Source organism: Pituophis catenifer, unplaced genomic scaffold (genome assembly GCF_029215685.1).
Source record: "Pituophis catenifer annectens isolate HBS135680 unplaced genomic scaffold, rPitCat1.0.hap2 SCAF_1, whole genome shotgun sequence".
Taxonomy (NCBI): Eukaryota; Metazoa; Chordata; class Lepidosauria; order Squamata; family Colubridae; genus Pituophis; species Pituophis catenifer.
The window spans coordinates 195380663-195392858 of record NW_027256881.1 but is presented as its reverse complement, the minus strand read 5'-3'; the positions used below and the strand labels follow the sequence as shown (position 1 = coordinate 195392858).

The following is a 12196-nucleotide window of genomic DNA, read 5'->3' as shown; positions in this document are numbered from 1 at the left end:
CAGGCAACCTCTCAAAGAAACTCTGGCATGTTAAGTGCTATGAGATTAAAAGGAAGATCTATAAAAAGCTGCTTTGACATAAGAGATAATGCTGGCTTTGAACAACTGTTATATCACCACTTGTTCAAAGTGCACTTTAGGTATTTTAACAGTGCTACTTCATTCATATGCTTGCAAACAAAGAAGGTACAAATCTGTCTTCCTGTAAACTCCCTGGTTTATATTCTCTGGCCAAGAAATGTATTGAAGTGTCAAGAAAACAATAAATCATGTGGTACAATGCATATTGCTTTGTGGAAATCTGTGCACTGTTTATATATATATATATATTGCCATCTTGTAATTTTATACTGCTATTATAAAATGCTGTTGGACTTTTTAAAATGAGAGTTGGTGAATAAGCATCTTAAATAACTAAAATAAACATATCACTCTTTTTCAGGCATGCTGTTCCAAAATTTGATACCAGCATAATGAAAACAATTAAATAAAAGACAGCCTAATGGAAAATTATTATTATATTAACTTTCACAATTTCCTGACTGGTCTACATGTCATACTAAACCATGTCATACTAAATCATTGCACATACTTCATTAAGTTACAATGAAGTATGTAAAATTAAGTAAAATTAAGATTTTATATACAACATGCTAAATCCAAATCAAACCAGCATTATGGTTTGGTCTGATATGCAAATCCAACTAATATACTATATAACTCCAACCTATTAAATAAATCAGTGCAGCCTGGAGAATACACTATTATGGGGCTGAATTGATGGACTTCGGGTTGATTGATAAATTGGACAAATCACTTATCCAAGCTCACAGAATTATTGTATAGATAAAACAGAAAAATTTCATGGCTAGCATCTTGAACTTTGCAAAGCAGGGTATAAATTATTGATGAATAAAATGAATAGGCAAGAACCTGAATGCAATGGAGCAACTAAATACGATTCTCTAGATAGGGGAGAGGCAGGAAAAAAAGTAACGTGATCTTGGCTTAATACCTTTCCACACAACTGAGTTAAAAAGTATTTTCTAGCTACCCTTGAGTCAGCAGAAAACTATAATGGCATAAGACAGGCTGTTCCCACTGCCAATCCCTGTTCCAACTGCCACCTCTATTTCTAGTTTCCTCCATGGTAATGGGCAATAAAACCTAATAGATTTCATACAATCTAGAGTTGACTTTGAATAATGTCGATGCAAATGGCCAGCCTTAAACTACGCGACTTTGGACATATTATGTGAGGACTTAGCTCTCTAGAGTAGGAATGGGTGCCTCATTTGAAGACTTGAAGGACTAGGTTAGGGACAGATTGTCATAGAGGAAGTCTATCTTGCCAAGAATCAATAATGACTTAATGCCACATAATCATTCAAGTTTGTGTGTGGGGTGGGGGGAATGCTACATAACAGCTATAGATGGCTTAACCTTGCCATTAAGGGTTTGGAGAGCACCATGGGAACCCCGCAGAGAAAAAAAAAATGTCAGGGCATATTAGGACTGTGGTTAAGTGCAAGTGGAGACATGCCTAAGTGGTGAATACTGAGTCAACATTTTTTTAAAAAAAGGATTTATGTGTTGTTTCCATACTTCTACGCCTGATAACAAAAAGGGGGGAAAAAACCCAGCAATTGTGCCAAGAACATCTAGGGTCGGGTAAAGGAACAATGTTCAGTTTCAAGTGCACATGATCTATTAACAACTGTATAACTCAACATAGACCAAAAGCGAAGACTCTTGTGGCACTTTGAGACAAACCTGTGGGTTTTTTCAGCTCGGAAATGATGCAAGGCCCCTTCCTTGTTGTGCCTGCAGCACACAGGAAGTTAAATATCTTGCTTGAGAGAAACCACTGTTCTTTTGTGATAGGAGAAGAATGTTTTCTTGAGTTTTTGGCTTCACAGATTTAATAGTATTAAGTATAGTCAGTCCAAGGTACTGTGTTTCTAGGAATGCAGCTGCCTTGATAGCACACCTCCTCCTTACCATTATCTCTGTTTGTAGATCTAAGTTTTGGCATCCCTGCTTGGAACAATCCTCCTAAGCCAGGAGGTCCACCGCCACCATAACTGTTACCGCTGTTACCGCTGCCACAGCTACCACTGGAGAAACCAGAGCTGCCACCTCCGCCACCACTTGACCCTTTTGGTTCTGCAAAGAGAGGAAAATTGAAGGGTTCTTAAATCACGATTCTGAATCCACAAATACCGTACTTTGGCTATTTATATCTAGCTTAAATTAAATAATAACCACCCTGTCCCTAAACAGAAAATTGCTTTAGACTCCAAGCCTTTATATCATAACCATATTAATTAAGAATTTTTAGTTAATAGAAGTTTAGTTTAGTGTACAGCAATTATTATTTATTTAAGTCTGTGATGCTAACTCACCACATTAACCTCTCCCCATCCGGTCCCTTGCAGCTTTGTTGGACTTCAATTCTCATAATGTTCAGCTAGTAGTCTAATCTTTCATCATGAATGCTGGAAATCATGTAAATTGAAGTCCTTGGAATGGCTACATATAGATTGTTATGAATAAAATCTCCCCACAACTTCAGATTAATGACTGGCATTTATTTCTAGGTAAAAGGAAATCTAAGAACACCAACAGAATTTCTTTGATTCGATCTTAGAATAAATTACTTCAGTAAAAAATAGGAAATTCTGTTTTATGTCAGCTTTAGAATTATATTTCAGAGATAATTCAAACCAATTAATATCTTTTAAGGATGATGATAATGATAATGGTAGTAACAATAATAATAATAGAAAATTTCCCATCTTTTTACTGGGACTTTGGGACTGAGAAATCCTATTTATTGTAGACCAGCAACATCTTGTGGTCTGCTGGGAGCATTTTCTTCTTTTTATTTATGTGGCTGTTTTTCTATGATATGAACAACTGGGTAGTTTACCTGTTTCACTATTAAATGGTTGCATTACAGATATTTAAAATGTAAAGGCTATATTTGTCTTCTTCTTTTAATGACATTTTCATTCTGTTTCTGTTAGGTGACATTGGTCTGCCCTTTAAAGACAGAGGAATGGTTGGAACTTCCAGTTACACACGTGGAAACTGAGGGAGTTATTATATAAATTATTTCAAGTTTTACATATTTGATATTTTTATTGCTAGAAAGGCAAAACAGACTGGTTCTGAGAAAACTGAAAACCATATTTCTCTCATATATTGGAGTGTTTGTTGTGAATGCACAGAGTGCAGGCTCAGATTCCCATAGACCATGGGTGTCAAACTTGATCGCGTTACGTGACGGTTTACAATGTTTTTTGCCTTTGCAGAGCTGGGGTGGGTGTGGCCTACATGTGACGTATCCAGCCACGGGCCGCCAATTTGACACCCCTGCCATAGATGGCTATTGTGCCAATTTAGATATCTCCATCCACATCTTGTCGAAGGAGAAATGCTTTATTTGTCCTGCAGGGCATAGTATTTTTGTTTGTTTTTAAAATCTGCTGAACGTCGAGGCTGAGAAATGAAGGCTTTTACATTGTTCTTCAGAGTTCAGATTAAAGTGTAATTTTCAAGAAAAAAGGAAGTACAAGAAACTGAATCAGATAAAATATCTTTTTTGAAGAGGGTTATATTTCTGAAGAAACAGATCACAAGGCCAAGGTGGAATTTGCATTAGAACTGTTGTTTATTTCCCTCTTGATGTTTAAATTTTCTATCTTGTTTTCTATGTAAACTCTGTAATTGAGTATATTTTAACCGTTTATACAAATCTTCATTGGTGCAGGACTAATATTCCTTTTTTAGAGTCTTTATGACTTGGAATAAGAAGTTCCTCTCCAATGCTTTTTTTAAAATTATCAATGGTTAGGGGAAAGTACACCGTATCCCTGGGAGACAGATGGTAGCAGAGACAACTATCAAGGGACTTTTCCAAAGCAGGAGGCAGGGCCAGGACAAGAAGACCCAGGGGGCCTCTGAGAAGGAAGGTGTGAGGCCTCCAGAGTTCAGGCTCACAGGCTCAGCCATTCCATTGACTAGAAGGAAATACTTACTATCAAGAACTGGGGCACTCCTATCATTGGTAACAGCCTTTTTCAGCCTTTTCCCTTTGGAAATATCCGACAATAAAGCATTTCGTCCTGCCTGCTCTGATTTATTCAAACTAGGCTTCTCTATGTTTGCCTGCAAAGTAAAAATACAAAATATTAGAACGAGGACAGAAGCACTTCAATCAGAATATTTCTTCCTGAAACCAGCACGTTTTTTTGCATCAGAGCTTCATGATTTCCTATAGAGCTTTGTTGCTTGCACATCCATGAAACACTTAGCTGGATCAGATTTTATACCTTTCAAATTACAATTCCGTGAGGGCTGGGTTAAATGGAGTAACTTCCAAATTCTGATTGATATCAACAGTGCTACCTAGTGTGCCTACTCTCCATCAGCACAGCCTGGGGATGAAGAAAATATATTACATCTTGTCAGTGGTGGGTTTCAAAAATTTTTACTACTGGTTCTGTGGGTGTGGCTTGGTGGCGTGGCATGGCTTGGTGGGCATGGTAGGGGAAGGATACTGTAAAATCTCCATTCCCACCCCACTCCAGGGGAAGATTACTGCAAAATCCCCATTTTCTCCCAATCAGCTGGGACTCAGGAGGCAGAGAATAGATGGGGGCAGGGCCAGTCAGAATTTTTACTACTGGTTCTCCGAACTACTCAAAATTTCTGCTACCAGTTCTCCAGAACTGGTCAGAACCTGCTGAAACCCACTTCTGCATCTTGTTCAACAACAATTGCTAACATTTTGGCTTTTTATGTATTTTAGGAAGAAATCTTTAAAACTATCATGTCTTTCCACAAATCCACGTAGCCTTGAATCATAGTTACTAATTCAAAGTAGTAGCAATTTAAAGCTAAAGACTTATTTGAGTCAAGCTAAGTCTAGAAAGACTTCAAGCCATTTTTCTCAGTAGCAAGGAGTACAGAATGTCAGAAGAAGAAGAAGAAGAAGAAGAAGAAGAAGAAGAAGAAGAAGAAGAAGAAGAAGAGGAGGAGGAGGAGGAGGAGGAGGAGGAGGAGGAGGAGGAGGAGGAGGAGGAGGAGGAGGAGGAGGAGGAGGAGGAGAAGAAGAAGAAGAAGAAGAAGAAGAAGAAGAAGAAGAAGAAGAAGAAGAAGAAGAAGAAGAAGAAGAAGAAGAAATTTGCCAAGCTTCACTCCAAAAAAAAACCAGTATTGAAATATTTTTATTTTCCTCTGCTTAAATATCTTACCATCACACAGCAAAATGTATCATTTCAGAATGCATGTTTGGAGTGAGATTCATCAAACAATGTTTGGCTGCATATGTGTATGGAAAATGATATGAAGAGAGGTTGCACCGATAATTTATTTCAAAAACAGCATTTCAAGAAAAATTGGTAAATGGTTTGATAAAAAAGATGGATGAATACACAGTAAAAGATAAAGAAAAATGATATTTAAGGATTCGTTCCAGTGGATACTTTTTAGCATCATGGTTGATAGGGCAGCATCTGATTGGAATGGGACAACTCGCTGCAGCCAACTCACCACGACCAATTGACCACGGCTAACTCACCACAGCCAATTCGCCACAGGACAGCTCACCATGGTCAACTCGCTACCAGACAACTCGCCGCAGAATAATTCAACAATTTAATTTAATTATTTAAAATTATTTTAGAATTATTTTAATTTTTGTCATTCACATTTCATTTTGTCCCTCCTTTGACATCCTTTCTTTAATGATTATATTCCACAACTCCTTTGATATTAATGTAACTCTTGTTCCATGGCAAATTGTCCCACAAAGAATTGGCCATGACGAGTTGTTCCATGACGAATTGACTGAAGAACTGTCCTAGACCAGTGATGGTGAACCTATGGCACGCGTGCCTCAGCTGGCATGCGGAGCCATATCGGTAGGCACACGAGCGTTGCCTTAGTTTAGGTCCAGCGCGCATGCGCGCACTGGCCAGCTAATTTTCAGGCCTTCTGGACCCACCAGAAGTCAGGAAACAGGCTGTTTCTGGCCTTCTGGCCTCCAGGGGGGTGGGGAAAGCCATATTTGCCCTCCCCAGGCTCCTAGAAGGGCTCTGGTGCCTGGGGAGGGCAAAAAACGGGCCTACCGGGCTCATCGTGCCATCGTGTGCCAAAAGCGGGGGGAGTTTGGGGGGATGGAGCACATTGAATTAAGGGCGTGAGCACGCACGCGCGCACACGGCCCCCTGCGCTCCCCCCACTTTCGGCACACAATGGCAAAAATGTTAGCTATCACTGTCCTAGACCTACATCTGATGGTAGGATCACAGGCATAAGCCAAGCTTGGCATCAGCCATCAATGTATTCAGCCTGGGACAATGATTTATACACACCAGATTTTTGTCTTTCGGAAGGTTATAGAGAAGTATATAGATATGAAAAAGTTGCATTGTACACAGAAAAGACATTACAAAAATGAATCAGCTGGAAGAATGAAATATTTTGCACAAATATGTAGATGAATGTAGGCTGATGTATGTTGTTCAGGGGAATAAAGGTGAATAAACTGAATACTTAACCAATGGCTCAACTCTAAGCAGTGTGAAAGACAAGGCTGAGTCATTTCCCCCCAGTAGATTAATTAATATTACGGCTAAATGTACATTCATGTTCATGGTGATATTAGACTTGTGTGAGTTGGGAACGTGGATGTATATCCATTTTGTAGGGAGACGATGCTATGTAGGTGATTAAGAACTCAAATGATTAGCAGCAAACATTAAATAGATCCTATGAAGCAAAAAAGAAATGTTTTTTTTCTCTAAAAATGAATGTATTAAAGACTAAACCAGTTGTTTTTAACATGATAAAAGAAAGTCAGGTTGGGAATGAACTAATGACATCCTCAAAAAGGGGGAGGTGAGAAAAATAATAACAAAAGACAATACATGAAGTGGTACAGAGACATGGTGGAAAGAAGGACAGAAATATGTGGAGTAATACAGGGGTGAAATCCAGCAGGTTCTGACAGGTTCTGGAGAACCGGTAAATTTTGAGTAGCTTGGGAAACCGGTAGCAGAAATTTTGAGTAGTTCGGAGAACTGGCAAATACCACCTCTGGCTGGCCCCAGAGTGGGATGGGAATGGAGTTTTTGCAATATCCTGTCCCCAGGAGTGGGGAGGGAATGAGGATTTTGCAGTATCCTTCCCCTGGAGTGGGGAGGGAATGGAGATTTTGCAGTATTCTTCCCCTGCCACGCCCACCAAGCCACACCACGCCCACCAAGCCACGCCTACAAAACCGATAGTAAAAAAAATTGGATTTTACCACTGGAGCAATATAATGAAATGTATTGGTGTAAACTAGATTTAAATAGATTCCTTTTCTTTCCTTTTATATCATGCCTTCAAATTGCTTGGCTTATTATTTCTTACTCTTTTTCTGTGCTTTGGTGTATAGCAGGGGTGTCAAACTCAAGGTCTAAGGGCCACATCCGGCCCACAGGGTGCTTAGATCTGGCCCTGGAAACAGTGAAGGACCAGCCCATTGTGCCTCTGCCAACGAAAATGGAGCCGGAGAGGTTGCGCTCAGTCTTTGGCCACAACGGCCTCCTGTAGCCTTCTGCCAACGAAAACAGAGCTTGGGGAGGTCGCGTGCAGCCTCCCGGGGCTATGTTTTCAGCCATGATGGCCTCCTGCACCCTCTATCAGCAAAAACGGAGCAGGAGGCTGTCATGGCTGAAAACGGAGCCTTGATGAGTGAAGTTGAGCTGGCCACGCCCACTCTGGCCACGCCCCCCTTGAAGTCAAACAAAACCCTGATGTGGCCCTCAATGAAATTGAGTTTGACACCTCTGGTATATAGGTATCACATTGCTTCTCCAGAATGAGAATACCTCTAGACTGATCAGTATTTATGAATGAGAAGCTCAGCTAATTAACTAACTCTGGAAATTTCTTTTCCTGAAGTAAAATGCATGTAGCATAAATGGCAGATATGTGGCCTCTAAAGATGCAATTTTATATAAGAAGGGCAGCTGTATAAATGTTATAAACTTACTAACTAACAAACAAGAATATAGTAAAAATACGCCCAGCCCAGTTACACATCCATCTCTGAATGTCTAGGGACTTAAATGAAAGCAGACAATCAAATTCGAGTACAAATAAGCCTGTGAGGAAGCTACACTTTTAAAAAATTGCTAATTTGGAAAGACATGTTTGCATAACTTATTTTCTATAAACTAACACTTTTAGATTAGTGGATAATCTCATAGGATTTCCTGGCTTTATTTGTAGAGGAGCAAAATTGTTGATTACAATACTTTTTATTAAAACCACTTGAAGATTTTTCATTTGCCAGTTCAAACAGCTGTGTAGCTATTTCCAATTTCTTAAACTTGCAACCTATGTTTAAAATATGCTGTGTAGTGCTAGAAAATCTAAACTATATTTTCTTAACAGAAAATATAATAGCCTATAATAAAATTTAATATAAACATATGAAAATATTTGCAAGGGTAAGATGAAACAGCTTAAATTTTCTCAAATGTCTTAAAAGCTGACTCAAGTTTGTTCAAAATTTAACTAAAGTATATTTTACTTCCTACCACTATCTCCCATCTTCAGTGTAAATTTTGCACAATGTTCTTGTGCTTTGTTGTTGTGTTAAATTTCTATTATATTTACATGATAGCAGTGTTCCAATATCTCAGAGGTTGCCACAAAGAAGAGGGAATCAATCAGAGGTGGGTTTCAGCAGGTTCTGACCAGTTCTGAAGAACCGGTAGTGGAAATTTTGAGTAGTTCGGAGAACCGGTAGTAAAAATTCTGACTGGCCCCGCCCCCATCTATTCTCTGCCTCCCAAGTCCCAGCTGATCGGGAAGAAATGGGGATTTTGCAGTAACCTTCCCCTGGATTGGGAATGGAGATTTTACAGTATCCTTCCCCTGCCATGCCCACCAAGCGCGCCCACCAAGCTACACCATGCCCACTAAGCCACGCCCACAGAATCGATAGTAAAAAAATTTGAAACCCACGACTGGACTCAACCTATTCTCCAAAGCTCCTGAAGGCAGGACAGATGGAAACTAATCAAGGAGAGAAGCAACCTAGAACTAAGGAGACACTTAGAACAATCAGTGGAACAACTTGCCTCCAGAAGTTTTGGATGCTCCAACACTGGAGGTTTTTAAGAAGAGATTGGACAGCCACTTGTCTGAGATGGTATAGGGCTTTCTGCCTGAGCAGGGGGTTGGACTACTGTGCACTTAATTACATGCCCTGTTGTTGATTATTTTGTAAATCATAACCATTCACCCTAGCAACCCTTTACATGCTCTGAATATTTTAAACATACACACCAGACAAAAGAGGTTGTGGATGCCTGACTGAGTACATTTTACAAACCTAGCCAATTGTTTAACAAGTTCAGCAAAACATGCTTAAGCAAATCATAGTATCCCCTTTCATGGGTAAACAGATAAATGAGAATGGAGAAGTAGTGGGTAAATGTGTTGAATATGTTCACTCCTCCAAAACATATTCCAGATGTTTAGTGACTACCTTAAACGCTGCTCCAGAGAGACATGGAACTTATTACAGAGATGCTGAATCTATCTCTATGGGAAGCACTGAGTGGGTCCCAATTCCATACCTACATTTGCAAGGTTGCCTCTTTGTTAACTTTCATAAATGTAGCATGATTTTAGCTAACTCAGGAGTAGTAGGGGATTATTTTTGATCCTTTCCCAAAATAAACGCCAGTTGAGTGCCATTGTAATTTATCCTGTATATATGATTTATTTTAATCATCACAAAGCTGAGCACATCTGCTAAACCAGGATTTTTTTCCCAACAAAGCTTTGTTGAGGAAACTTAGTAGCCTGATTTGCCTATCACATTTGTTTGTTTAACAAACAAAACATTTCATGTCTTGATGTATGAACCCGGTTAGGAATCATCTAAGGCAGAGGTGTCAAAGTCAAGGCCCAGCGGCTGGATCTGGCCCATGGAGTGCTCAGATCTGGCCCGCTGGGCCCTCCTGGAAGTAGTGAAGGACTGACCCGCAGTGCCTCTGCCAATGAAAACGGAGCTTGCAAGGGCCACATGTGGCTCCCCAAGCTCCATTTTCACTGGCAGAGAGTTGTAGGAGGCCATTGCACCCAAAAATGGAGCTCGGGAGCCCGTTTTCACTGGCGGAGCACTCGGGCCACCACAGGTGCCCCGCAACACAAGTGACATGTTGGCCCCCCCGCCCCCCCAAGGTCAAACACAAATCTGATGCAGCCCTCAATGAAATTGAGTTTGACATCCCTGATCTAAGGTCTACATCATAGTAGCATAATCTATTTTTATTCTATTTTTTTTATCAGTATGTCCTTCTATATAAATCCACAGTAGAAGATCTAGCTAAGTTCACAACAACCTCCCTGAGAATAACTGGGCTAAGAGAGTGAGAAGGAGAAAGCACGACTGGCCCAAAGTCACCCAGTCAGCGTCCATGGATGATTCCGTGCTCCTACTTCAAATCTTTAACCCTAATGCCACACTGTTTCATTGTAAATCAGGATAACTCAAGACAGCAAGCTTTTATGACTAGACTTTGATCCCCAAAGGCACCTGATATTGCTTCCAGAAGTTGTAGGTGCTCTAACACTGGAGGTTTTTAAGAAATTGGACAACCATTTGTATGAAATGGTATAGGGTTTCCTGCTGGAGCAGGGGGTTGGATTAGAAGACTTCCAAGGCCCCTTCCAATTCTGTTACTCTGATATGCATAGTAGTTGAAACCTTAATAATGTTATTTATCTTAGCAAGTTTTTCAGAAAGCACCAAAAAAAAAAGAACAAAAAGCTGAAAGAGAACGATATGAAAAACAACAAAAAACAGCCAACTGAACAAACAACAAAACCAACAAAAAAATGAAAATCTGTCTGCCTATCATTCTAGTCTAAAACATGCTTTATTTTCACAGGACAAGCTAGGATGATCAAGTTTCGTCTCTCTTCCATTATTTTTATTTTTTAAATTGTAACTTACCTGCGAAAATGTTGGCGGAGGGGGCGGAGCTGGAGGAGGCGGAACAGGCATCTTCTAGACGTCAATCTCACCTTTGTTGCAATGAAACCTATTGGGGGAATACAAATAACCTATATGGTTACAAACTGAGCCATATTTGATCTAGTGGTGAAGGAATCAAGCTAGAAAGCAGGAGACTGTGAGTTCTAGTCCCACCTTAAGCATGAGAACTGGCTGGATGACCATGCGCTCTCTCTCAGTCACTCTCTCTCAGCTCAGCCCACTTCACAGGGTTGTGGTGGGAAAAAGAGGAGGAAGGAGTATCAAGTATGTTTGCCGCCTTGTGTTATTTGTAAAAAAATGGTGGAATAAAAATCAATAAAATTCATGAGCAACTATTCCCCCTTTCTCCATTATAATTTATAATAAATTTGTAGTTTTAGAGAGCAAAAGATCTGACTTGACTGAAAATCCAGTCAATCTACTTTTGTTTAAAGAAATAGGATGATATGGGACAGAAAGCTAAGATAAGATAAAGGCACAAACATCTTCGCATGTCAATGTTTCAAAGAGCAAGTTTCTAGGTCATCTGTCCTATTTGGACCAAGATATCTACTATGGCATTGCCAGGGGAGAGATCTAGATTCAGAAATCTCCATTTAGCTATGATGCTTGTGAAGATCAGTCTCAAATTCTCAGTCTAATCTACTTCATAAGTTTGTCATAAAAGATAAAATTCAGAGAAAAGAGGAACAATAATGTGGACCATCCAGAGTTCCTTGAAGGGAAAAAAAAATAAGAAAAGTCCAAAACTCCTACGTGCTACAGAATCAAGGAAGTAAACCAAAAACAAGAAGCTTAAAGGCAATTTTTATTATTCCTCCACCAGCGTGCTTAAGAACTGGATGACCTAACTTTCAGTGCTAACATCTAGTTACATACCCCCCACCCCCCACCCAAAAAAAAGTCAGGGCACCTCAGACATGGAAAAGCTTTAGAAAGAGAAAAGATTTTGGTGTGAAGACACCTGAGAGTTCATATTCAGTCTTTTATAATAATGTCTTAATGGCAGCGTGTTTTTTGTAATCACTGTTTTCATGGTTTTACTGCAGACGTTTTGTGAGATAGGCAGCATATGATAAATAATATTCCAAAAGACTTAGATGTATCCTATTGGGAAATAGA

At 39.7% G+C, this 12196-nt stretch overlaps 1 protein-coding gene across 1 annotated transcript in view; it reads right to left on the bottom strand.

The window, feature by feature from the left end:
• Positions 1–12196, bottom strand: part of WIPF1 (WAS/WASL interacting protein family member 1) — a 61916-nt gene that overhangs the window by 10013 nt on the left and 39707 nt on the right. Inside the window, exons 2-4 of the mRNA XM_070934517.1 lie at positions 11033–11120; positions 4044–4173; positions 2002–2166 (exon numbers count right to left, since the gene is read on the bottom strand). Of these exons, the coding sequence (XP_070790618.1) occupies positions 2002–2166; positions 4044–4173; positions 11033–11083 (346 nt within the window). The 5' untranslated portion in view covers positions 11084–11120. The remainder of the gene's footprint in view (positions 1–2001; positions 2167–4043; positions 4174–11032; positions 11121–12196) is intronic.